Source organism: Crocodylus porosus, unplaced genomic scaffold (genome assembly GCF_001723895.1).
Source record: "Crocodylus porosus isolate Cpor-Errol unplaced genomic scaffold, CroPor_comp1, whole genome shotgun sequence".
NCBI classification, from domain to species: Eukaryota; Metazoa; Chordata; order Crocodylia; family Crocodylidae; genus Crocodylus; species Crocodylus porosus.
Window position 1 is genome coordinate 148083983 of NW_017728886.1, and position 24074 is coordinate 148108056.

The 24074-nt window shown below is 41.7% G+C and overlaps 1 protein-coding gene across 6 annotated transcripts in view; it reads left to right on the forward strand.

Moving 5' to 3' along the window:
• The first annotated feature begins 237 nt into the window (after positions 1 to 237).
• The window catches only part of PRPF4B (pre-mRNA processing factor 4B), a 38624-nt gene continuing 14787 nt past the window's right edge, over positions 238 to 24074 (forward strand). For 5 of the 6 annotated variants that reach the window (XR_002102444.1, XR_002102445.1, XR_002102446.1 and 2 more), the window contains exons 1-8: positions 238 to 343; positions 1856 to 1954; positions 8531 to 9727; positions 14254 to 14424; positions 14796 to 14951; positions 15753 to 15834; positions 17965 to 18175; positions 22949 to 23022. Coding sequence is in view for 1 of the 6 variants with exons in the window: in XM_019542737.1 (XP_019398282.1) it covers positions 306 to 343; positions 1856 to 1954; positions 8531 to 9727; positions 14254 to 14424; positions 14796 to 14951; positions 15753 to 15834; positions 17965 to 18175; positions 22949 to 23022 (2028 nt within the window). In the remaining 5 variants the exon portion in view is untranslated. The remainder of the gene's footprint in view (positions 344 to 1855; positions 1955 to 8530; positions 9728 to 14253; positions 14425 to 14795; positions 14952 to 15752; positions 15835 to 17964; positions 18176 to 22948; positions 23023 to 24074) is intronic. The other variant, XR_002102448.1, reaches the window with a different exon arrangement.

Sequence of the window (24074 nt, forward strand, 5' to 3'; positions counted from 1 at the left end):
CCTTTTGATCTCTGTAGCCAGCCCCACGCCCCTGCTCCACCCTTGCCCAACAACTTCTTCTCCGTGCGCCGTGTAGGGAGACAGCTTTTTCCATACACCCCCTAGATTAAGCCCCACCCCCTCACCCTCACCGCACGCCACCACCGGAAATGACATTTATCCCCTCCCCCCAGTGTGAGGTTCACTTCCGACCCGGCCGTTCCTCGCGCCGGCGCGGGGGGGAGGGGAGGCGTAGTGCGCAGGCGCAGGCGCAGGCGCGGCGGACCTGTCTCACCAGTGGCAGGGAAGGCGTCGGGAAGTTCAAAATGGCGGCCGCGGTGGAGGCCGAGCTGCGGGCGCCCGAGTAAGAGCCGGGGCGGCCTATCGGTTCGCGGGGGGAGGTTGGGACGGGAGGAAGTGGGTGAGCGAGCGGCGGGCGCTTCGCCAGCGGCGGGCAGCGGGCGGGAGCCGTTGGTGGCGGTTGGGCGCGCGGCGCCCCGCCTGGGCCCGGCCCGGCGCGTGAGGAGACCGCCGCGGGGCCCGGCCTGTCGGGGAGCTCCGTGCCTGCCCTGCTGTGCCCTGGGGGAGACGCCTGAGCGCCCGGACTGTCACGTCTCTCTCTGGGGGAGGGTCTGCCCAGTTGGAACCACTCAAGCTCCCCCCACCCCTGCTTTTAATTTTTTTTTTTTTTTTTTAAACCTGCTACCTGACCAGGCAGCCAAGTTCCCTTGAAGCTAGAAGGGAAACTCTAGGTGATTCTAGCCCTGGATTCAGGAGGGAGGCAGCAGTTGAGACAAAGTTGGGGGGGGTCAGTGTAGAAAGAAAGAAGGGTGGGCAGGAGCCAGCTGGTTAAATGCCCCTCAGTCTTGTCTTAATGCTCCCATCTTGGGGATGAGGTCCAAGTCCTTATTTTCCAAAAGAAGAGCTCTTCGCACTATTTCTGGGCCTGGTGGGAATAGGGGCCGAACATAGTGGGGTGGCAGTCAGTGTATTAGGGCCTAGGTTTATAGTTTGAGGCATGTTAGCGTACAAGTTCCCAAAGGCAGGGCTGTCCCACTTCTGTGCGCAGGGTCCCTGAGCCCCATGCTGCGTGGCAGTGCAGCCCCTCTGTGCCCCAGGCCCCTTTCCACCTGGCTGTCCTGCTCCAGATACCCGGGCCTCTGCAGCAGCATGTATAAAGGGGGCAACGGTGACCTGGCGCCAAGCCCTAGTATATTAACCCTTGCACGCCGGGTGTGGCTCATGGGCCAGTAGTTGGACAGCCAGCTGCCCTAAGGTATTCCTTATAGATGGATATATACCATACCAAATTAAAGCCTTTTGGAGTAGTTTTTTATTAAATGTTTTTGTTTTTATATTTTTGAATTGTACAAAGGCTTTAAATCAAAATTTGTATTGGTGCTTGTTGCTTGATTTTAAACTTTACAGGCCCCCCAGGACAACGCAAAGCTGAGCAGCAAGAGCTCTATTTTTAACTTTTTTTTTGTTGAATTCCTTGGGGGGTTTCTGCTTGCTTTGGGGGGTGAGGTTGTTCCAGACTACATCATTCCCTGTTAGGAAAGAAAGCTCCTGCCTTCATTAGTTAGCCATGGACTGTGTACACTGGAGAGATTGTCCTGAGAATTAGCATATTATATTTCTGTGAAGCAATCAGTATAGCATAACAAAGCAGGGGCATGGTCTGTAGCTACCTAACTAAATAAATTCCCATCCCACCTTTGTGAGAGGCTGAGTACGGAAGTACTTAAAAACTTTTGGGGAAAAGGGATTCAGGTTGGGAGAATGCAGGAGCAATGCTCAGGGAGAGGGGAGGGTAAATCCCGAGGCAAAGATCAGGTTGAGGGTTTTTTTCCAGTTTCTTGCCTTTATGTCCTAGGACAACTCCTGCAACTGTTCTGATTCCTTCTATCTCATTGTGGGACCAAGAGTCCACTGCTCTGAGGGTACAACCTGCCCAACTTTCTACTGATCAAAGGTATGAAGTAGAGTTCTAGGCCTTTTTCTATGTCACATTGAGCTACATCAGTATATGGGGAGAGGAGACGGGCAAAAATCCTAAATTATATAGTATGAGTACAATTCAGTGCAGATGTTGACAAATGATATGTTCATGGGGAAGACTGGGGAAAGGGAATGCTTGAAAAATTCTGAGATGGTCTGGTAAGTTTTTATTCCCATGTGTTAGTGTCTTTACAACTTGTAATATTTTTATTGAACTTCCTTCAGAATAAGTGTAAATCCTAACGATGCTGGATAAGTTAGTTACTCTTTCTCTGCATGACATCTCTGCCGGCAGGCCTGTATTGGCTAGGATCTCCTTCTGTAGCTGGTATAGCTCTGCTGACAAAACCCCAATTTGAACCTGGCTGCTTCTAGCAAATATTTGTCATTTAGGAGAGCTGGTGTAGGTTTGCTGGTAGAAAAATCCACCTGGCAGAGCTGCATCTACCCTAATAAAGTGCTGCCACTGTAGTTTTAAAGCACCTGCAGTCCCCATAGTGTAGATACAGTGTTTTGGCTTGCCTGGATTACAAGCTGTCTGCTGGTGCAAGCTCTGTGCAACAGCTGCCATAGGAAGGCCACCAGAGCACATGTGGCTGGGTGAAGCCATACAGCTCCACTAGAGTGGCTGTTGTGGGAGGGTATTCCACATGCCCTATGAGGCAGCAGCAATTAAGTGCTGTGGTAGATGGCAAAAGTATGGTTGCCTCTGTACATGCTTTCTGTTGGCTTCCAGGAGGACTTCTGTCGCTTGCTGGCAGAACTGTTGCTACTTTACCAGAACAAAGTGGGGAATTCTGTTGCTATAGGGGGCTATGTGTGTAGGGTAGTGGCCACATTGGTGGGGGTTCTGCCCATGATATACTGGGGCTGCCTGCATCCATGCAGAAGCTAAGTGGGAAAGGGGTGGTATGCTGGCTGATGCCGCAGGAAGTCCTGCTGAGTGGGATCTCTGGCCATGGTGGTAGGATTTCCATTCTACAGTGGTGCTGCTGGCATTGCCTGTGCCAGATAACTATAGGGAGGCACTGGCTGCCTGCCACTGGAAGACTCCATCCCAGCCATGGTTTCTGCCTGTGATGCCACTGTGGCTGCCTGTGCCCCAGCTCTCGCAAGGAGACAGGCTGCCAGAGCTAGAGGGTGACCCTCAGACATCTGCAAACCAGGGAATGCATCCCTCCAACTCATTTGAGTTTGACACCCCTCTTCTAAAGGAATTAGCAGAAAGTTAACTTTCTTCAGAAACAAACTGTAAAAGCAGAGTTAGACAACTACATTGTCACAAGGTTTGTTAGAAAGTTCCACACATGTATGCATTTCTATGCAGGTATGGGGAGCTGACTTTCAACTGCAGGTATTTTTAATACAATGTTTCTAGCCATTATTGTTCCAAATATGAACTGTGCAAATGTAGAATCAGGCTGTACAAGTTTCAGAATTACAGTAAAACATGTCTAAGTTGAACTGGAAAAAGTTCTGGCTTAAACTGTTTTCCATATTATATGGGGAGCTTCCTAGCCCCTCTGTTCATGCTCTGTATCGTGTTCCAGCCTCTCTGCTCCATGATTTCTATTTCTTTCTCCCCCATTCCTTTTATACACATGCATGCAAGATGAGCAATTCATTACATTTGTGGAATCCCCTTGTGATATGCAGGGTGATTTTTACAACTGGACTCCAAATTTCCATTTCTGTTCTAGGTAATTTACACCTTATACAGACTAAATGTATGTAATTCATGTAAGGCATGCTGGGACCATAGCAGTTTTCTGGCTTTTACAGATTCTGTCTTAGATTTCATATTTTTTGTTTTCTTTTTATATGGCTGATTCAATTCAAAGATGCTTCTGGTATCAAGAAAATTTATGAGAAATTTGTGAACAGCATTCAATGTGAGCAGCTATGTAAACAAATAAACAAGTAGTGCATAAAAGAAAATGACAGTCACACCCCCAAAGTAGACGATTGGGAAACTAATTTTGCAGTAGATTTTTACTGAATCCTAGCTAGTGTACTACTCATGCAAAGTGTAGGACAAGGTTATTAAATATGAGAACATGAAAACAAGTTGTTAAAAGTTAATCCATAAGTAGTTGTATGACTGATTACATGTCATTATCCTAGCAAAGGAAGAGTATCCTGAACAGCTTGAATTTCTATAGGGTTTTTTATTGTTTTAACTTTATTTTTTATGTTACAAGGTACAATTTAAAATATTAAGTAAAAGATTCTGCAGTTACAGGTAGAAGAATTTTATTACTTATTCCCCATAAAAATGTATTTGGGGCATTTCTCCCTCCATATTAACCAAACCATATAGTTCTCACTTATCTATGCTGTTCAAGAGATGCTACATTAGCAGTGTGTGATTTAGACTGTACATTTTATGGAAACTTCAACTTGGATGATATCAGGAATTGAAAAATATATATATACCGAATCTTTTTGTCATCTGTTGTAGCTGATGCAGTGTAAAATTTGTTGTTAAAAAATAGTTTTGTGGGGGGGCTTTTGGGGGGTTTTGCACCTCCCTATTATTTTCTTGTCACAAGTAATGACAAGCATCTGGAACAAACCTATAAAAAATAAAGACCTCTGTTGACATACAAGTACCTTAGTAGTTAGCAGTGAAGAGAGATGCATAAAAGAGATGAGGCTGCGTGACTACAATCAGAATGCTGACATGGTAGTAGCATGTTTGCAGTTGAACTCATTTGCCTGCTCAAAGATGATGCAGCTTTCAAAACAATAGAGTAGTAATAACTAAAATAAATAAACTTTATAGCTAAAGTGACTTGGAAGCTTTTCTGTCTCATGATTTATAATAACTTTTAAAACTTCTATTTGTAAGGGAGAAGGTAATGATATTTATACCAGGATTTCATTCTTGGACACTGATTTGATACTTGCATCCCCCTTCCACATATAGAAGGCATTCAGTGTTCTGCCACTTTATGAGCCTCATCCACTGAAATAAATGGCTTTGGGATAGATCAAGACTGTCCAGCTTCTGAGAATGTAGGGAGTCATGCATCCCATGGGCTGCACTGGTTAAGCTATGGGTCATGCACTGCATGGATGCTCCCTCCTTATTGCTCTGTGCAGGTATCTCCATTTCCAACACTGCAGTGGTCACTCCCCTGCCGTTGCTTTGTCCCTGTGCCAGTGTGATACTTCCCCTACACTGCTGCAGTGCATGCCCTTGTGAGCAGCTCCGGACACTACTGCCTCTTGTGCATTTCCCACTCTCCCCACTGCATGCAGTTTGGACTCTTCCCTCAACTTGCTACACTATGCCGCCCTACATTGCCCAGCACCTTGGGGCAAAGGGAAGGAGTGGTAGCTGGAGGAAGGATGGAGAGCCCAGAGACACTGGCTGTTGGAGCAATGGGAAGCAGCAGCTGAGTGAGAATCTGGGGGCTGGAACTTAAGCATGTGGCCCTTAAAGGGCCAGTTGGACAGCAGTGGGATGAATTTATTTCTGTGCCTTGCCTAGCTCTTGTGTTGTAGAACTTCCAATTAATGTTACATTCTGTAGCTTTTTGAATACCGGCCGTTAAAGGGGATGACATCTTTGTTAAAGTCACTCTGCCGTTGCTTGGTAAAACTAGTCCAGCAGAACCTGGATCACTTGTATCTAGGTGTCTTGCAGCCCACTTAATTTGCAGTACAACTTAAGTATGAGCTGCTCAGCTGTGTGCTGCAGCTTGTGCTTCAAAGTCTGTCCCTTCTGTCACCTGGAGCTCATCAATCCTGTGCAGCTGTTAAGAAAAGACATGCCCTTTGTAATAATAAAAGCTGTTGAAAATAGCAGGAGGATGTCAGCGGTCCTGCACAGCTATTTGATGCATTTCTGTCTGCTCCCACTAACTTTGTAAACCCTCATCTTTGCAAGAGGAAAGAGGGAGTTTGGATCCTGTGAAATATCCAGGCTAATGGCAGTTAAGTAACTAGATCAGCTTATCCTGCAAAAAGATGCTGCTTTGGTTTGTACTTGGCCCCCACTTGTCTATTGTCTAGGCAAACTCCTCCTTTTTTTTCTAAGTTAACCCATTCTAAATCATAATGTAGACAGTGAAAGTTGTGAAAACCCTACCTCAGCCATTTTCAGTACGCTTAAAATGCATAGTTTTCTCTGTGCTATGGGTTTCATAGAGTTAGCTAGTATGCTTTAAAAACAAAATCCACATCTTTTACCCTAACATTGATAAAGATTTACTAATTGTCAGGTCTGGAAATGTCTCTCTTTAAATTTAGGTTCTATAGAATGATTTTCTGGGTTCCTTTACTGGCTAGATACTTGGTATATACCTAAAATGCACCATAATGGCACAGTAACAAAAGATCAGCATGCCAGTGACAGGATGGTAGCTTCAAATTTTAGCAGTTTCATAAATTACCTTGACAATTAGCATTAGGTATTTAATCTGTGGCCGTATTACCAGCATGTAATCAGAATGTAGCAAAAGTCATGCTGAAAATGGTATACTTCCTAATGACTCTTGCAGCTGTGATGTAACTACTGTGATCAATGAAGAGAATATTCCGCAGAATCATATTTTAGTAGTCTCGGGGCTTATTGCCATACAGATTTGCCAGTATAACTGTAATGTTAAAGGTAGAGTTCTTCCGTTAAATTTCTGCGTTACTGAACTGTTATAGAAGTATAGAATCTTGGAGGACTAGAAGAGACCTTGCAAGGTCATCTTGTCCAACCCCCTGCTCAAGATAGGAATATTATTGTCTAAACCAGGGATGTTCAACTCTCCACCTGTGGGTCAGATCTGGCCTGTGGCAAGCTGTCATCTGGCCTGCAGGGTTCCCTATGATTCTGGAAATTTGACAGTGGGAGAGCAATGCTGCTGCTCCCCTGCTGCCAAATTTCTAGACCCCTGGAAAATCCCAGGCCCTGCATGCTATATCAGGTGCTGAGGGGCAGTGCTGGGCCCCAGAGCCTGAGTCCTACCCAGTCCGGCCTGTGGACTGGCTCCATACTACAGGCATACCTCGTTTTATTGCGCTTCGCAGATATTGCGTTTTTTTCAAATTGAAGGTTTGTGGCAACCCTGTGTCTAGCAAGTCTGTCGGTGCCATTTTTCCAACAGCATTTGCTCACTTCGCATTTTTTAGCAATAAAGTATTTTTTTAATTAAGGTATGTACATTGTTTTTTTTAGACATAATGCCATTGCACACTTAATAGACTACAGTATAGTGCAAGCATAACTTTTATATGCACTGGGAAACCAAAAAATTCGTGTGACTCACTTTATTGCGATATTTGCTTTATTGCGGTGGTCTGGAACCGAACCCGCATTATCTCCAAGCTATGCCTGTATTCATCTGGCTCATGGGGCCAAAAGCTTGAACGCCACTGTTCTGGACAGGTGTTTGTCTAAACTGCTCTTAATAACTTTCAAGGATGAAGATTTTACAACCTCTAGGTATCTTATTCCAGCACTTACCTTACAGTGAGAAAGTTCTTAATATCAGCCTCTCTGATACATAAACAAAAATTCCTTTGTTGCAGTGTTGTTGCATTATTTCTTGTCCTGTCTCCTGTGGCCACAGAGAATAGTCTCGCACCACTTTCTTTATAGTCGTCCTTCAGATATTTGAAAACTGTAAACAAATTACCTCCCCCTCTGTCTTCTCTTTTCCAGGCTAAGTAACCCCAGTTCTTCCAGACTTTATTCTCTTAAGTCATAATTCCTAGGCCTCTAATCATTTTTGTTGCTCTCTGCTGGACTCCTCCAATTTGTCCCCATCTTTCTTGAAGATTAGTGCCAAAAGCTGAACATGGAGTACCAGGTGATGCCTCACCAGGACCGAATAAAATGAAAGAATTGCTTTCCTTAAGTTGCAAGTGAGTCATGTTTATGCAGCCCAGTATGCTGTCGGCTTTTTTTTTTTTTTTAAAGCAAGCACACACTGGCTCATTTACTTTATGGTCCCCTGCAACCCTCTGGGTCTTTTTCTGTAGCACTACAGCCTACACAGTTGTCCCCAGTCTGTATTGGTGCGTGTGATTGTTCCATCCTAAGTGCAGGACTTGTATCCAAGTAACATATTTTGTCATTTAAAAATATGTTATTTAAAAGCTTTAGTACTGAACTGGGCAAAATACTAAATGAGGTTAATAAAGATAAGTATGATAGCACCTAAATACACTCTGTAGCATAGTTGTCTGGCATTAATAGATACTGTCAACATAAAACTTAAAAATTTGACATTGCAGATGTTCACATCATTTATTAAGGTACTTGCTAGATCTTCTGTCAGTACCCTTTCGGATGTTGTAGTAACCTGTTTGGATGCCTGTTTATCTGCTGTTACAACTTGGTTATGTGATGCACCCTGGCACAATTCCACAGACTAAAAATAACATCTCAGTTTCTTCTTGTTTGAGTACAAATTATAGGTTTCTTGGCTTTTTAAAGGATTTGTATTAGTTTGTTTACAATGAAATTATCAAGATGGAAAAAAATACCAGAACCATAGTGAGTAGAGATATTTGGCATTTGCTGATGCATGTTTTCATAACTTTGCAGAATTGAAGATGCTGATACTTCTGAAAGAAGTGCAAATGAAGAAAATGGGGAAATATCAGAGGGAGAACAGCCTCAAAACAAGCATAGCCGGCACAAAAAAAAGAAACACAAACACCGAAGCAAGCACAAGAAACACAAACATTCTTCAGAAGAAGACAAGGACAAAAAACATAAACACAGGCATAAGCATAAGAAACATAAACGGAAAGAGGTTGTTGATGCCTCTGATAAAGAAGATGGACCAGCAAAAAGAACTAAAATTGATTTTTTAGCTCCACTAGAAGATTTGGAGAAACAAAGAGCATTATTAAAAGCTGAACTTGAGAACGAGTTAATGGAAGGAAAAGTCCAATCTGGGATGGGGTTAATATTACAAGGTTATGAGTCAGGCTCTGAAGAAGAGGGTGAAATCAATGAGAAAGTGCGAAATGGGAATAGATCTACAACTAAATCATCAAACACAAAGGGGAAATTAGAGCTTGTGGACAATAAAACTAGTTCAAAGAAAGGAAGTAAGAATACAGAAACAAAAGAGCGGACTAGGCACCGATCTGAAAAAAAGAAAAGCAAAGTAGGAGTTGATGGAGTCAAAGAGAAAACAACTAGAAGCAAGTCAAAAGAGAGGAGAAAATCAAAAAGTCCACATAAAAGAAGTAAGTCCCAAGATCAAACAAGGAAATCAAAGTCTCCAACGCTTAGAAGGCGGTCTCAAGAGAAAAATAAAAAGTCAAAATCTCCCCCAGAGGATAGGAATAAAGTGGATGAAAAAAATAAATCTAGAGATCGCAGAAAGTCTCCAGTGGTAAATGAAAGCAAAAACAGAGATCGTGGCAAAAAATCTAAATCTCCAACAGAATTGAGAGACAAATCCAAAGACAGACGATCACGGTCCAAAGATAGGAAATCAAGGAGGTCAGAGGCTGAGAAAGAAAAGAAACCTATTAAATCTCCTTCTAAAGATGCTTCTTCAGGGAAAGAAAACAGGTCTCCTAGAAGACCTGGTCGTAGCCCTAAAGGAAGAAGCTTATCTCCAAAACGTGAAAAATCAAGAAGAAGTAGATCTCCTCTCCTGAATGATCGTAGATCTAAGCAGAGTAAGTCTCCTTCTCGGACTCAGTCTCCAGGTAGAAGAGCAAAGAGCAGATCAGCAGAAAGAAAGCGACGAGAATCAGAAAGGAGGCGTCTTTCTTCTCCCAGGTAAATTTTAATTTAAAAAAGTTGAAAACCTCTAATGAATTGCATTATAATATGACATGCGCAAATAAGTGCTGAAATTAACTGTTTAGAACTTTATAGGTATCTTTAAAAATGTCATTATTAACTTGTTGGTAGTGCCCATTAAGATCACACCCATAGAAAATGTTTTTCTGTTTTCTTGATTGCCACACCTGCAAACCCAGCTTGGGATTTGGGAGTCAGGCAGGGTGGCTCTTATGGTACATGCATCACAACTGGCAACAAAGATTCTGTAGTTGAGTGCTTTATTAGATTGGGGTTTGTTGTTCTTTTTTTAATATCATTCTCTTGTGCCTCAAATTAGGCTATTCCCTTCTTCCTTGTCTGCGCCTGCCCTAGCTACTTTAGTGGTGCCTGCGACTGCTCCTTTAGGAACTGCTGCTGCTTCTGCTACCTTCCCTGCCCCAGGCAGCTCTTGTACTGGCCTCCGTTAACACTCCCAGCAGCATGTTCTGGTGGAAGTGGGTGGACACACAGGTGGACCCATGCTTTGCAGCCCGACTCATCCTCTCCACCCCTTCTGTATTTATGGGGCTGGCAGAAAGAGATATGGGGGTGGTCACTGCTGTGTGGGACCCTGCAGGAGCAGCCTCAGCAGTGAAAACTGGCCCCCACTTCCTGGTATAGATCAGGGGTTAGGAGGAAGCAGATAGTGGAAAGAAGAGCCCAGCAGAGTGAGGTCCTGCTTCTGCCCTTAAGTGGCACCAGCTACAGCAGTGATTTTCCACTTTTAGCCTCAAAGCTCTCCTCCAGATCTTTCCTGAAATTTGGGTCTATCACAGTGACTTTCATTTGGGGTGCTGTAAATGTCAGGAAAGATATGGAGGGGGACCCTTGAGGATAAAAAAAATTGAAAACCACTGGTATAGAGACAAATCCTTTCCTTCAAGAAAGATGCATTTAGTGTCATTTTTAATGGTACATCTCAGCACTGTTATGATTTCCTGTGGTAGGAAAATGGAACATGTTTGTGTTTTGAAAAAATGTATGCTTTTTTAGGTGCAAGAGTGAAATGTGCTGCTGACTTTTAATCCAGATGAAAAAAGGTGTGCTCCAGGTATCAGAAGTTTGGGAAGGCTGGATCTGAAGCTAGCCCCGAATCAGTGGCATTGAAATGTTTAAAAGCTACCTTTTGGGGCCAAGCTGTGTTACAGTAGTAATAAGCTTTAGCTTGATTAATTTTAAGGTCCCTTAAAATTGGCTACTGGTCTAGAGAATAAAAGAATTTCCTTTCACCGAGTACCATTCCTGTTAGTAAGGACACTGATAGGGCAGTATTTCTACTTTATGGCTTCCATGGGTATCTGGCTACAATGGAAAAGTGACAGGAAAAAAAAAGGTTGCCTTTGTTCCCTTTTCTCCCCTTGATTTTGGCTGCTGTGATGAGGTTGACACACTAATGCTATATTTACAAAAAGCTCTTACATTTTTTTATGATCATGTTTCCTCACAAATGAAGTATGCTTCTATTGCTGCCTATAGTTTTCTCAACAGAAAGAAACCACTGGGTCTTAATATTGCCCACAGTGGTGACTTGTATTGCTGCATTTACTAGCCTACCTTACACACTTATTCGCAAAAAATCAGCCCTCCAATATTTGGTTGCAAGTCTTAAATGGGAATGCTGATTTTTTTTTTTTCCTTTGGAATAGAAGCATGGAGGAATAAAAGCATGGAGAGGCTGTGCTGCAGTATGGCTGTTAGCTTCTCTCTGGGATAGCAAGCAAGCAGGATGGAGTCCAGTGTTAAGATTTTCACAGCTGCTCTCAATGGCACCAGATTTTGGCTGAGCAGTCAGTTTCTGGAAAAATCTTTTTTTTTTCTTTCTTTGTACAGTTTGCCTTCCTTATTTTGGTGAGGGTATGATATATGAGAAAATGCAGTAATTAGCAGTAAGGGAGTACATTTAATTGGAGCTGCACCTAGTGGCTAGTGTTGGTAAGCAAGACTGCTTTTTGTGCCAAATTAATTTATTCCTTTTATAAATAGTAGGTAAGCTCTGCTAGGGTAAATCTTGGATTTTTATGCAACGCAGATTTGCACTAATATTGGTGCACTGGAGGCTGCCCCCTGATGGTGGTAATTGTTTAAATCCCCAGGGTGCATGTTTACATGAGATGTTTATTGCAGAGTAGACTAATTAGCTCCATAGCAAATGTCTCATGTCTACACTTGCAGCCCAGTTAGGCGGCAGGAAACTAATTAACTCCACAGCAGAATAGTACTTACTAGTAAAAGAAATAGTATCCTGCTGTGGAGTTTTTTACTCTGCAGCATTGCATGTATAGATGCTGGAGGGGCTGTCTGGGGCATGAGGGTGCTTAAGTATGGGGGGCTGCCTGCTAGCTAGTCCCACATTGTAGCATCCTCATGCCCCAGTCAGGTCCTCCACAGCACGTTGAGCTGGGTTGGTGGGTTGGAGATGGCCTGGCTCAACATGTCAGGCGCACATTCAAGTGGTGTGCTTAGAAGCAGTAAACTCTGACAGTTATTGCACCAGAGTTTATTTCTTTGACTTGCATGTAGATGCACCCAGTGTTGACCAGACTTGGTAATTACACTCATGTCATTCCAGATAGTAAAGTATTTAGTACTGCATCATTACCAGCTCTTCTGACTCCCACTTTACCATATGTCTTTTCATTGTTTTCCTTTTAAACCAGTTTCCAGTTCATGTGTGTGCCCTAACGTCTTCCATGCTATGTTTCAAGCAAGTTTTAATACAGTCTGTCAAGTGCATAATTATGCAGCTTTTGACAGGTAGCATAGACACGAGATCTCTGTTGAATTACAGTTTTATAAGAGTTTATAATGGATTATTTAAACATTATCTTTGACTCTAATGAAAATACACTTAAACATTATTTTAAAATTAAATTTAAACATTAGAAAAGGGGAGTTATTGTTTCATTTTCCATTATATCACCTTACATTAGCATTTCATTACGCCATGATACACAGCTGGGTGGAATCAGTACTTCAGTGGGAGACTTAGAACAAACTCTTTCATGAGAAATGTGTTGGCAGTTCAGGAGGAGGTATGTAAATACGGTACTCCATGCAGTGGTACAGTTGACGGTATTAAAGTTCTATCTCCAAATACAGATTGAGGTAACTCTTTTGCCTACCTAAATTTCCACTGGTTCCATTTGGATTAAATATATTCCCCAGCTACCTTTCATCAAGATAATTGCCATGTAAATCTGAATTAGCTGCTACTTTTTACACTATTTCAGAGTTGAATGACATGATTTCTGTATAAGGTTGAATATTACTTTGTAATGTAATGCAACCTCCCTCAATGTACAAGTATGTTCCTGTGTGGCTTGCTTGTGAATATTGCTAAATTTACTTTTTTTGTGTGTAAGCAATGCGTTTCTCTGGACTGTTGAGAAAAGGATTGAAAACCATGTTTTCATAAGTTTGCCCAGCAATTCTGTACACGCATCAGTGATACGTAGCTGAGATCACTGACACTAGATTAGCAGACAAAAGCTGTATCATTACAAAATAAGTTTCTATATCTTTCAGACGCGAAAGATTTTTCTTTAATGATGAAATATAGCAACTAAAACAACCCCCTGACCACAGGCAAAAATGTGTTGAGGAATTAGTAAATCTTCCTTATCTACATTGTGGTAGAGGTGTAAGTATATTTTTCTAAGATTTACTTTTCCTGACCAATTAAAGATATTGGCAATTACTTCAGACTCTTTTATTCTAGAATTTTGCATTGCATTCCTTACAGTTTGAAACTTCAGTTATTGTTTCAATTCAGTTACTGGTGTCAATTTCTGTTTTTACACAATTGTTAGTTTCAAGTGAATCTATATAAATCAGTGTTAGATAAATGCTGAGTCAGTGTCAGGGTTGGCAATACTTTTTAACAATGCATTAACATTTCTTCTAGATATTTTCTAAAAATATATTGTCATCAGTTAACTCATGATATCTGAGAAAACAACTTTTTGATTACTCATTTTCATTTATTATACAGTCCACATGATGATGATCAAAGCAAGATGAGGGCTGGTCAAGGTGTGTTCTCAAAATGAAAATGGAAGCTAAAGTGGTTGCTCAGGTTCCTCAAGCCTGAATATGAGTTGTTTTAATTTTTCTCCTCTGGATTCTAACATTTTGGTGTTTGTATTTCTATTTTAATACCATTGTTTAAAAAATAGATCATTGTTAACTCAAGACCTAAACTCAAATTTAGTAGAGAGCTACTTCTTAGTTCTCTGGTAGTAATTAACAAGCTGTGTTGGCAGAACTGTCCTGTACTTAGACCTGTGTCAGTGCAGGTATTTTCATTCATGAGGGGAAACATACAAGGAGTGCAGCCAGCACAGCAGTGTATTTACCTTCCCTGCGCCAGAAGCCCATTTGTTTTCATCTCACTTGCAGTAAATTTTTCAAGTGAGATTTTAGAGGAAATAATGGTGTCTTCCATTTTTCTGGTTTTACTACTTTTTTTTCTTAATTTCAAGGACACGACCTAGAGATGATATCCTGTCTAGACGCGAGAGATCAAAAGAAACGAGTCTTCCCCGATGGTCCCCATCTAGAAGAAGGTCTAGATCTCCCATCCGAAGGCGATCTCGCTCACCACTGCGACGTAGCCGATCTCCGAGGAGGAGGAGTAGGTCTCCTCGGAGGAGGTAAAAACAATTCTGCCATCTTTCTTGTGCACAGTACATATATCTTTTTCATGTATTCAAATTGAATAACAGAATATTATATGTCTTTATTAGCTTATCTTTAAAACTCTCACAGATTTCCTCCCATCGCCCCAACAAATTATGCAGTAGCACAGTCTTCAACTCACTTTATCCTGCTTTCAGATGTTAAAGAAGGATAAGAGGGTAAAGTGCTTAATGCTTTCTTGCTGAAGCTTACTTTTTAAGAAGGTTGTGTGTTGTATAGATTGAAATCTATAAATACAAATCAAGCATAAGTCAAAACTAGCTAACCCAATCCTGTCATCTGTGTTTCACTGACACTTTCACAATGTTGTTCTTGCATTTAACAGGGACAGAGGTCGAAGAAGTCGGTCTCGTCTGAGAAGGAGGTCCAGGTCACGGGGTGGTCGTAGACGTAGGAGTAGAAGCAAAGTTAAAGAAGATAAATTTAAAGGGAGCCTTTCTGAAGGCATGAAAGTTGAGCTGGAATCATCATCAGATGAGAAGTAAGAATATATTTCTTATGTCTGACTTAATGGGAAAATGTAATGATATTCATTTTCATGGCAGCTAGAGTCTCAGACTTGCCTAATTTCAGTACAAGTCTTTATGATTAACTTGTTTGTGCTGATCAGAATCTTTTTTGCAGAAATGAAGAAAATGGGAAAAATGTCTGAAGGGAAGGGGGGGGGATGGGTTCAGTCTTGTTGAAGTCACTTAGTGTCTCCGTACCTCAGTTTACTTGCTTGAGAGAACATTTATCATAGCACAAGTGTAAGGCTCCCTAAATATTTATAAATTGTTTTGGACACCCCAGTTTAACAGTATATATTGTTTTGAATCAACACTATGTATGTAGTTATATTTAACATGCAAATTTTCTAGGAAAAGAAGCCAAGCTGAAAATCTACAAGCTTTTGATTTATTCTGCTCTTAATATTTTTTCATGCCTTTGCCAGTAGTGTTCAGTTTGAATTAAAAAATATAAAACATAGAATGTCTAAATATGATGGCAGAGAATAAACTTCCTTAAGGAGCCTCAGATAACCTGATTCTTTGATTTGACAATTCCTTTGTTTTACCTCACAATTGAACAAGTAATAAGACCAAAGAATGAATTTTTTTAATATCCCACTGTTGCTAAAACAAACAAATCTAGGTACTTACCTTGAGATCTACAGCTGTACAGTAGACTTCATTGTTTCAGTTGTAAACTCTTTAAAGCAGAGAGAACATCGTTTTCTAGGTTCCGTAAAGAGCTACATACATTTATGTTGCTGTATAAATATTAATAATTATCGTCTTAGCCTTGAAGATTTTGATGTAGAAGAAGAAGATGAAGAAGCACTGATTGAACAGAGAAGATTACAGAGGCAAGCAATCGTTCAGGTGTGTGATTGTGTTTAATGCTCAGATTACTGAAATTGGTTGTTTGCCTACATCAGTGGTGGCCATCCCTTTTTGCTGGTATTACACAAGTTACGCCCTGACCCTCCAAGAGTGCCTCTCTGATCCCTGTGCCCCAGAGGTGTACCCAATATGGGTTTGTGCCCTGGGGCACCAGAATGAAGGGTTTTTGTGTTCTGGCTCGGTAGAGTGAGTGCAGGTACTGTTGCAAGAGGGGTCTTAGCACCAAAAGCCAAGTTAACCATTTACTTGGCACCACAACTGCTGCAATTTTAAATGGCAGATTTAAATTCAAAACCCTGAATTCTTAGTGGCTGCCAGACCAGGAAAGGGTTAACCTGGTTTACAGTAGTTACACCCAACACCACTTCTCTGCATCTAGCATTTCAGCTTCTTTATTGAGCTTGCCTGGGGCTTGCCACATCTAGGCAGCTGCCTGTGCCACTTCTGGCATGTGTGCTGCAGATTGGCCACCCTTGGCCTACATTATAGACTGTTACGTGTTCTTAATTCTTTTAAGTAAGATTTATATAATGAAAAATGTCATGATCTCCACTTACGCTAATGAAATTAAGGTTGTCAGAATCTGACACTTATTTTTTAATTATGGTTGTGAAATACTATTTGGATCAAAACTTTACATCTGTGTTACAAAAACAACCTAGTCCAAGTGAGTCAGTTTTGTGACACTGGGTTATGCTTTGGCATATGTACACTGTATAGCCATAAAATTCTATAGCAATAGTTGTATCAAAGCACACAAAGCTTTTCCAAAGCTTTTTTTCTTAAAGAAAAATGTTTTCTTAAGGAAAAATGTAAGTATGGTGCTTTATGAGAAAAAACAAACAAACCTCAGAAACTATACCTCAAAACAAAACATTATACCCCAGCAAACAAAAATACCTTAACTGCCTTCAGAAACGTTGCTGACCAAAACCCTAAAATCCAGCAAAACCTAATTAAGAAAAAAGTTTGTAGTGTGTTTAAAGGCTCACTAGATTCAGACTTTGGAATCTGAACCCCTCGATGAGCCACCATAGAGCTGAGCCTTGGAAGTGGCTAACAAGTTGTTGCCAGGTTGGTTCAGCTTCCACGAAAGCGTAGAGAGTAATAGGGAGATCACTTCTGTAGCATCCCTATGCCATTCAAGACACCAAAAATCTTAATATTACAAAAATGTATGCGATGAATGACTAGAGACATCTGATTGCAGTAAACTGAAATCTTCCTGTTCAAATATACTAAAATTGAAATAAAGCCACTTTACCAGTTTTCTGCACTTTCAAACTAATATGGGAAGGTCATATTCATATAAAATGTTGAATATTGCAAGCCTTATTTCATTACATAAGGACCAAATTTATATTACTAATATGCTTAATATTGGTATTTTGTCAAACACAGATAAGTAGCTAAGCTTGCTTTTAGCTTCACCACTTATACCAGGCCTTACAAAAATTTGAGTACATCTAAATGCTGAACAGAGATTTCTGAAGGATTAAAGATCAGATTTTAGATTTTTTTTGTTACTGTTGTGTTCTCCAGGGCTGTAAATATCTTTAAAAAATATTTGTTTAACCTCTAATTATATCAGTTAAATGATTAACTGATAACACAGCAGCTTGGACACAGCTGCTGCTGGGAGCTGCTCCTGGCTCCCAGAGCCTTTTGACTGCTAGGAACAGGGGAGGAGGCAAGCCCAAGCCAGAGAACAGCCCACTTGAAGCCCTGTGCTGGGAAGGAGAGAGCACCATTTAGCTTCCCTTCCCCCACCAACTCCCCCCTTACCTGCCAGACCTGCACCCATCCCAAGCTAAAAGATAACTGGTAAGCTAACTGGTTATCACTGCACTTATTGGTTAAACAATTAATTGTTTAACCTTTTACATCCCTAGTTTCCTCCTAGATTACATTTTCTTAAAAAAAATTTCTTGCTTCATCCAGCAGACAATATGCTGTTATTAGAATTCAAATTAAGTGTAAATATAACATTTAAATCAAATATGAGCCATTTAAATTACATTTAAGACAATATATTTACCAATATATAGAATATATTGAGGCTGTGTTAAACCAGAATATTGGGAGTAACATGATAACGTTTCTTTGCAGAAATATAAGTACTTGACAGAAGACAGTAACATGTCTGTGCCATCTGAACCAAGCAGTCCTCAGAGCAGCACCCGTAGTCGCTCAAATTCACCAGATGACATCTTGGAACGAGTGGCTGCTGATGTTAAGGAGTATGAACGGGAAAATGTTGATACATTTGAGGCCTCTGTAAAAGCAAAACACAACCTCATGACAGTTGAACAGAATAATGGTAAGAATCTGAAATTGGATACTATAATGTAATATTAGAGGTTTGAAGGGGAGAGCATTGCACCAAACGCAGTGTGCAAAAGTTGTAAATAAGTTACCCTAGAATGCCATAAAACTGAAAACTTGTTAAAGGTTAAAATACTTTTCCAAAGAAGATAGTGTAAATGGGAGAACTGTTTTCAGCATTGTTAACAGTTTAAGCAGTTAGTGTTTTGAACTGTGAGAACCTATGTGGATGCCTTTCTATTGTAGTTTAATTTTATATCTTTTAAGTATTTTTAATTTATGTCCTGAAACTTTCTGTTTAGCAAACCTTGAGTCATTTTTGCTTTGTGAATTTTTTAAGGAATAGTTGTCACTGAGGAATGTGCATACATCTCTGAATATTTAATTGTTGCAGCAAAGCCAGAATGGACTTAAGGCAAAGTTGTAAGGGTTTTGCCCCCTGTACAAAATAATTGCTATCATGGCAGAAAGGAGTCGTTTCCTCCTTTCCTCCAAAAATAATTATAATAATAATATTACATAAATATAGGCCAAAATCCTGTTGTGTGGTGCAACAAGGGGAATAAAGAGTATGTGTCTGGTGCATTCTGTGCTATTGAAAATTTTCTAATTAGGGCTGTGGAGAACAACTTGCTCGTCTGATCATGAGCACAGTACACCTCAATTTGCTCCAAGTGGTAGTCAAGTAGTTAGACTCAAGGCATACCTCAGAAAATGCCAGCTGTTAGTTTTCACTCATCTTTTGACTATGGAAAAATAATAAGAGCCATTTTTTCTGCTGCAGAGAACCTAGAAAGACCATAACAGGTCAGATTGTTTTTACATAATGGAGTCCTATTACCTTGTAAATCTTGTAGGTGTTTAAACCCCCTAACAATGTTTCATATTGCTTGGCACCACAGGTGTCACAGAACCCTGGTTGATAATCACTGGTCTGTATTAATGGTAACCTGTATTAACCTCCAGCTCACAGGACCATGTCACCTGGCCGGTGGGGCTCCCCATAGGTCTGGAAATGTGGCAGTCTTAATTGCCATGGTTCTAGAAGCTGTGGCAATTAACACTGCCACTGCTCTCCTACTGTTAAATCCCCAGACCTGTAGGGGAACCCCAAGTGCCAGGCTGCATGGGCCAGAGGTGGAACCACCACTGGTCTAAATCAGAAGGATAGAACTACAGACTGAGATGGTATGAAGGTTAAGTAGCTTACTGATTATACTGTAAGTTGCAGCAGTGGCATGGAGAAGCATGTCATACTTAGCCCTAAAGACCTCTTAAGTCACAGAATACACTGGGGAGGTGGTAAAACTATTTTGTACTGAAACTATAAGCCAGTGTACACCATAGGCCTTCCTAAACGAATCCAGAAAAGATTTTTCCCCTTCTGTTAAGCTAGAGAGAAAAGCTTTCTACTTGTTCTTCATCCACTTCAACACACATGTATCAGGGGCTACATAGCAAGATTTTTCCTGTGTTTGCTTGCAGTCCAGGCAGGTGTCATTTTTACCATATAGTAGCCATTTTTATAATAGTGCTTCAGAAACTGCTTCAGTGAGTTTTCTAACATCTGATTAAAAGGGTTTGTCTTTGTTTGATTTTTGGGGAGGGGAGGGGGAAGTGGCATTTTTTCTCCTCAGAGCTGGATGCACTTGTTTGATTTGTTTATTCACAGAGATTGTTTAGTATGGTGTTCACATTCAGGAGTTTGATCAACTCCGTGAAATAGTCAAACCCAAAAAATCAAAGTTTGCTAAATGTAAAAGCTCAGTAATAGGATTTATTATAGCTCCCCAGTATGGTTATTTTGCGCAGTACACAAATAAATTAAATACTAAATAACAATAAAATATTGTATAGTATTTCACAGTATACAACTAAAAAAAAGATTAGGAAAGGACAGTGTATCTCTATGGTACTCAACCTATTTAAGTTGCACCAAATTGCTGAATCAAGGATAAGCTGGTTAGTTGTTTACTATGATTTTTACTTTGAAGGGTGTTGCTTTTCCACTCAGCTAAAGCTCATCAATGTCTTTGCGTAGCTGATCACAGAAATGGTGACTTCTGAAATATAAGCCACAACAAATTGGTGGAACATCTCAGTGGTCCTGTGCAGCTGTTAGCTGTGGCTTTGTTAAGCCTCCAGATACTTTGCAGACACTAATCTTTGCAAGGGAGTTGGATACCTCACCCTGCAAAGAATCCAGGTTCTACTGAAGTGTCTCTTACAATGCAAAGATTAGGAGTATTTCTGTGTTTAAAATTCTAGAAACAAAACTGAAAGCCATCTTAAAAAGACTGTCTTCCTGCATGCAAGAGTTGGTTTTGTTCTGTATTGTTTCCTCTAGTGGTGGCAGCGTGAAGAGCCAGCAGAGGACTAAAAACCTGCCCTGGTCTAAATACGGACTGTAATGTGAAAAATACCAAATTGAGAGATGAATTTAATTTTTTTTCTTTAGGTGGGCATCTAAAGTATTTACTTGTATGTGTATATGTTTTGTATAAACACAATTTTGGTGCAAATAAGGGCTTAACAGGAGCAGGCAAAATAGTGCCTGTGGGTTGAATCCGGGCCACAGCTGCCCCGTAGCACTCCCCATAGGGCTGAGCCCCACCCATTCCCACTGAGACAACTCATGTTGTACTCCCACCTGTGCCTGCTGGCCCAGGCCCCAACCAGTATGCGCTGCGTCCTCCAGGGCTATGCCTGGTGCTGCTCCGCTCCCCTTGCCTCTAGCTGGAGCTGTCCGGCTGAAGCTCCCCCTACTACCCTCACCTAGAGTGGCATAGCAGAGGTAGGGGTTAGGAGGAGCCACTGCTGGAGATGAGGGGAGCAGATGAGCACCCAGCCAGCTGCAGCAGGAACAGTTCTGCCAGAAGCTGTGTGCTGGCTGGGGCCCAAGCCAGCAGGGCTATTTTGCTGTTTGCCTTCAGTGGCAGTTCCTGCTTCTGTTTCTGCTGTGCCACTCCAGGCAGGAGGGTGGGAAGCTTCAGTCCTGTGACTCCTGCCTCAACACACAGGGCTCCAGCTCCCAGCTGCCTTGCACCCACTATGCAAGCCCAGTACAATGAGCAGCCCCCAGTGTGTAGGTGGAAGGCAGCCAGGAGCTGGAGCCCTACACACTCAAGGCAGAAGCTGCCCGGCCGAAGCGTCCCCCCAGCCTGCTCAGAGTGACACAGCGGGAGCAAAAGAAGGAGCTGTCACTGGAGGCAAGGGGAGCAAGAACAGCCCCACTGACCTGGGCCCTGACCTCTGGAGGCAAAGGGAACAGAGTAGTACTTAGCTGGCTGCAGCTGCACTGGGAACAGCCCTGCCAGAAGCTGCTTGCTGGCTGGGGCTGGGGCTGGGCCAGTGGGAGCGGGTCTCAAGCTGCCCCAGGCGGGGCTCAGCTCTATGGAGTGCCATGGGGGTAGCCGTGGGCTGCACCACCCGGGCAAGCTCTGCTGCACTTACCTTCTGCCTCCTCCTTACTCTCATCCCCAACTGGCTCCCAGGACCTAGCACTCTGGCAGTTCCCCTCTCTCTCCACAGGGCAGAGTGTGCAGGGAGTGGAACACAGCCCAAGCCTGGGTCCCAAGCTGTCACTACCCTGTGACCCAGCCCCATGATCCCATCCTCGCCTGTCCATCCCATACCCGAATGCTGTTCCCTACCTGCCTAAAGCAAGTTGTTGCACAGGAGAGAGAGTGTGCTGACCTGCCCCACAACAGCTCATTAAAACTTCTTATGTGGCTCTCGGGCCCAAATAATTGCCCACCCGTGGTTTAATATTTAAAACTCATTCTGTGCAATGTAGGCAACTTTAGGATTAAAGTGAGGAAACACTACATGAGTTCCTTTTATCTTGGTGTGCGGTGGTGTTTGCTTTACAACCTTTGATATTTTCAGTGGATTCTGATGAGGTCATCTATCTGTAAGAGACAAATGGCTATTACATGAGTTCCTGAAAATGCAGAATTTGGGGATGTGTTGCTAGAGGAAATGAATTCCTTGATGCTCTGAATGGGATGCCTGTGACTTGCTCCAAAAGAGTAAAGCCATGCTACCGTACTACATTACGAAATAGTTCTAATTTTTTGTCTTCATTAACACGTGCACTTAATTTTTATATTTCTTTGTTTTTATGTTATCAACATATAAATTGTCTTTGGGACTTTAAAGATGGTTAAAAGGTGAGAGGGATAATCTTGCCTACCTTGTTAACATTTTTTTAAAAGCATAATGTTATTGCAGGTACCATCAGCTCTCTTACTTTGCCTTGGAGAGTTGCTAGATAAAATAGATATGGAAGAAACTTTCAAAATTACAGTTTGAGGCAGCTTAGGACTTTTTTACTGCACTACTTCAAGTTTGTCCAAAATGTGATTCTAAGATGCATGCTCAGTCAACAGAAACATCTGTAGGAATGTGTAGAATACAGCATTTTCTCTTGATATGTGAATTGTTGAAAAACCATTACATCTCATTTCTTGAGGATGTATTTGCTTTAAAACAAATAAAAAATAAATAAAGGACACAAAAGCTTAAGCTGAGTTTTGTACTTTAAATAAGTTAGTTATGTTAAAACATTGCATAAATCAGGTTTTTTAACTGTGGTAATAAAACTTGGTTATCACGTGGTTGCTAGTACCTGAAGTTTTTAATGCTATGTTAAGCAGATTCTTAACACTGGGAAGATAACTATCACACTGGAATATATGGTTTAGTAGTTGTCTGCTTTTTAGTTTGCCTTCATTTTCAAATCAAATAATATAAATTTCCTTTTAAGGTTCAGCTCAGAAGAAACTGTTAGCTCCTGATATGTTCACAGAATCAGATGATATGTTTGCTGCATACTTTGATGTAGGTATTTTTTTTTTTTTAATCAGAAATAATTTATCCATTCTGTTTACTTTTTGGTAGTAGAGGGTTGCTGTTTAGCAGTTTGTGCCTGAAGATTGTCCCAGCTAAATTCTGTATGATTTCTTTTGAAGCTTTAATTGACTCATTGACCCTAGATTCTGAAATTCTTACTAAAGGTTTACTCAAACAGAACTTTCATTTTAAGTCAGTCGGACATTTCCCTAAATCATGAGCATCAAACATGCAGCCTGTGAGATCTTCCGGCCTGCAGACATTACTCCACCCATGGTTAGGATGGGGGAGGATCATGGCAGCCAAGTGTCCAGGTGACAGCTCTGGTGCTGGAGCCCCAGTAGCACCTCAGGAACAATCCTGGCACCAGGGCACGTTTCTTCGGCAGCAGCCTGTGATACTAGGATTTTTTCTGCGGTGCTTGTGGGGTTCCAGCACCATAGCTCTCGCACAGGCACTTGTCTGCTGTTGTGGGATCAAGCCATAGTGTTTCTGGGACTCCAGTGCCCACTTGGCTGCCAAGCACCTAAGCAAAAGCTGCTGGAACCCAAGCAGTAGTTCAGGAAGACGTCCATACCACAGCTTGTTCTCATGGCAGTAGCCAAGCGCCTGTGATCCTGGGCTTTTTCCTACTGCATCCCCAGCCAGAGTGGGTGTTGCATGTGCTGGATCCAGCATGCAGGGGTTGATGGGCCTGATCCGGCTCACCGACCAGTCCCACACAACTCGTTCAGCCTATGGGGCCAGGTGAATTTGACATCTGTGCCCTAAATAAATATTTGAGGATTTTTCCCATTGTTAGTATAGGATCTACGTAGCTTTTGGGCTTGGCAGAGGAAGTATGAAGTGTGGGGGGAAGAAGAATAATCATCTGTCAGAATTTGTATGAAAGGACTACATTTATCAGGGTGCCCTCCCTATTTCCCAAATGTTATCATGGTGACAGCAGAATTTTTAGTAACAGACACTTTACAATAACAATTGCCCTCTAACTTTCCAATGGCCTTGTTCTCCTCATAGGTTCTTTATTGTTTCTTCAT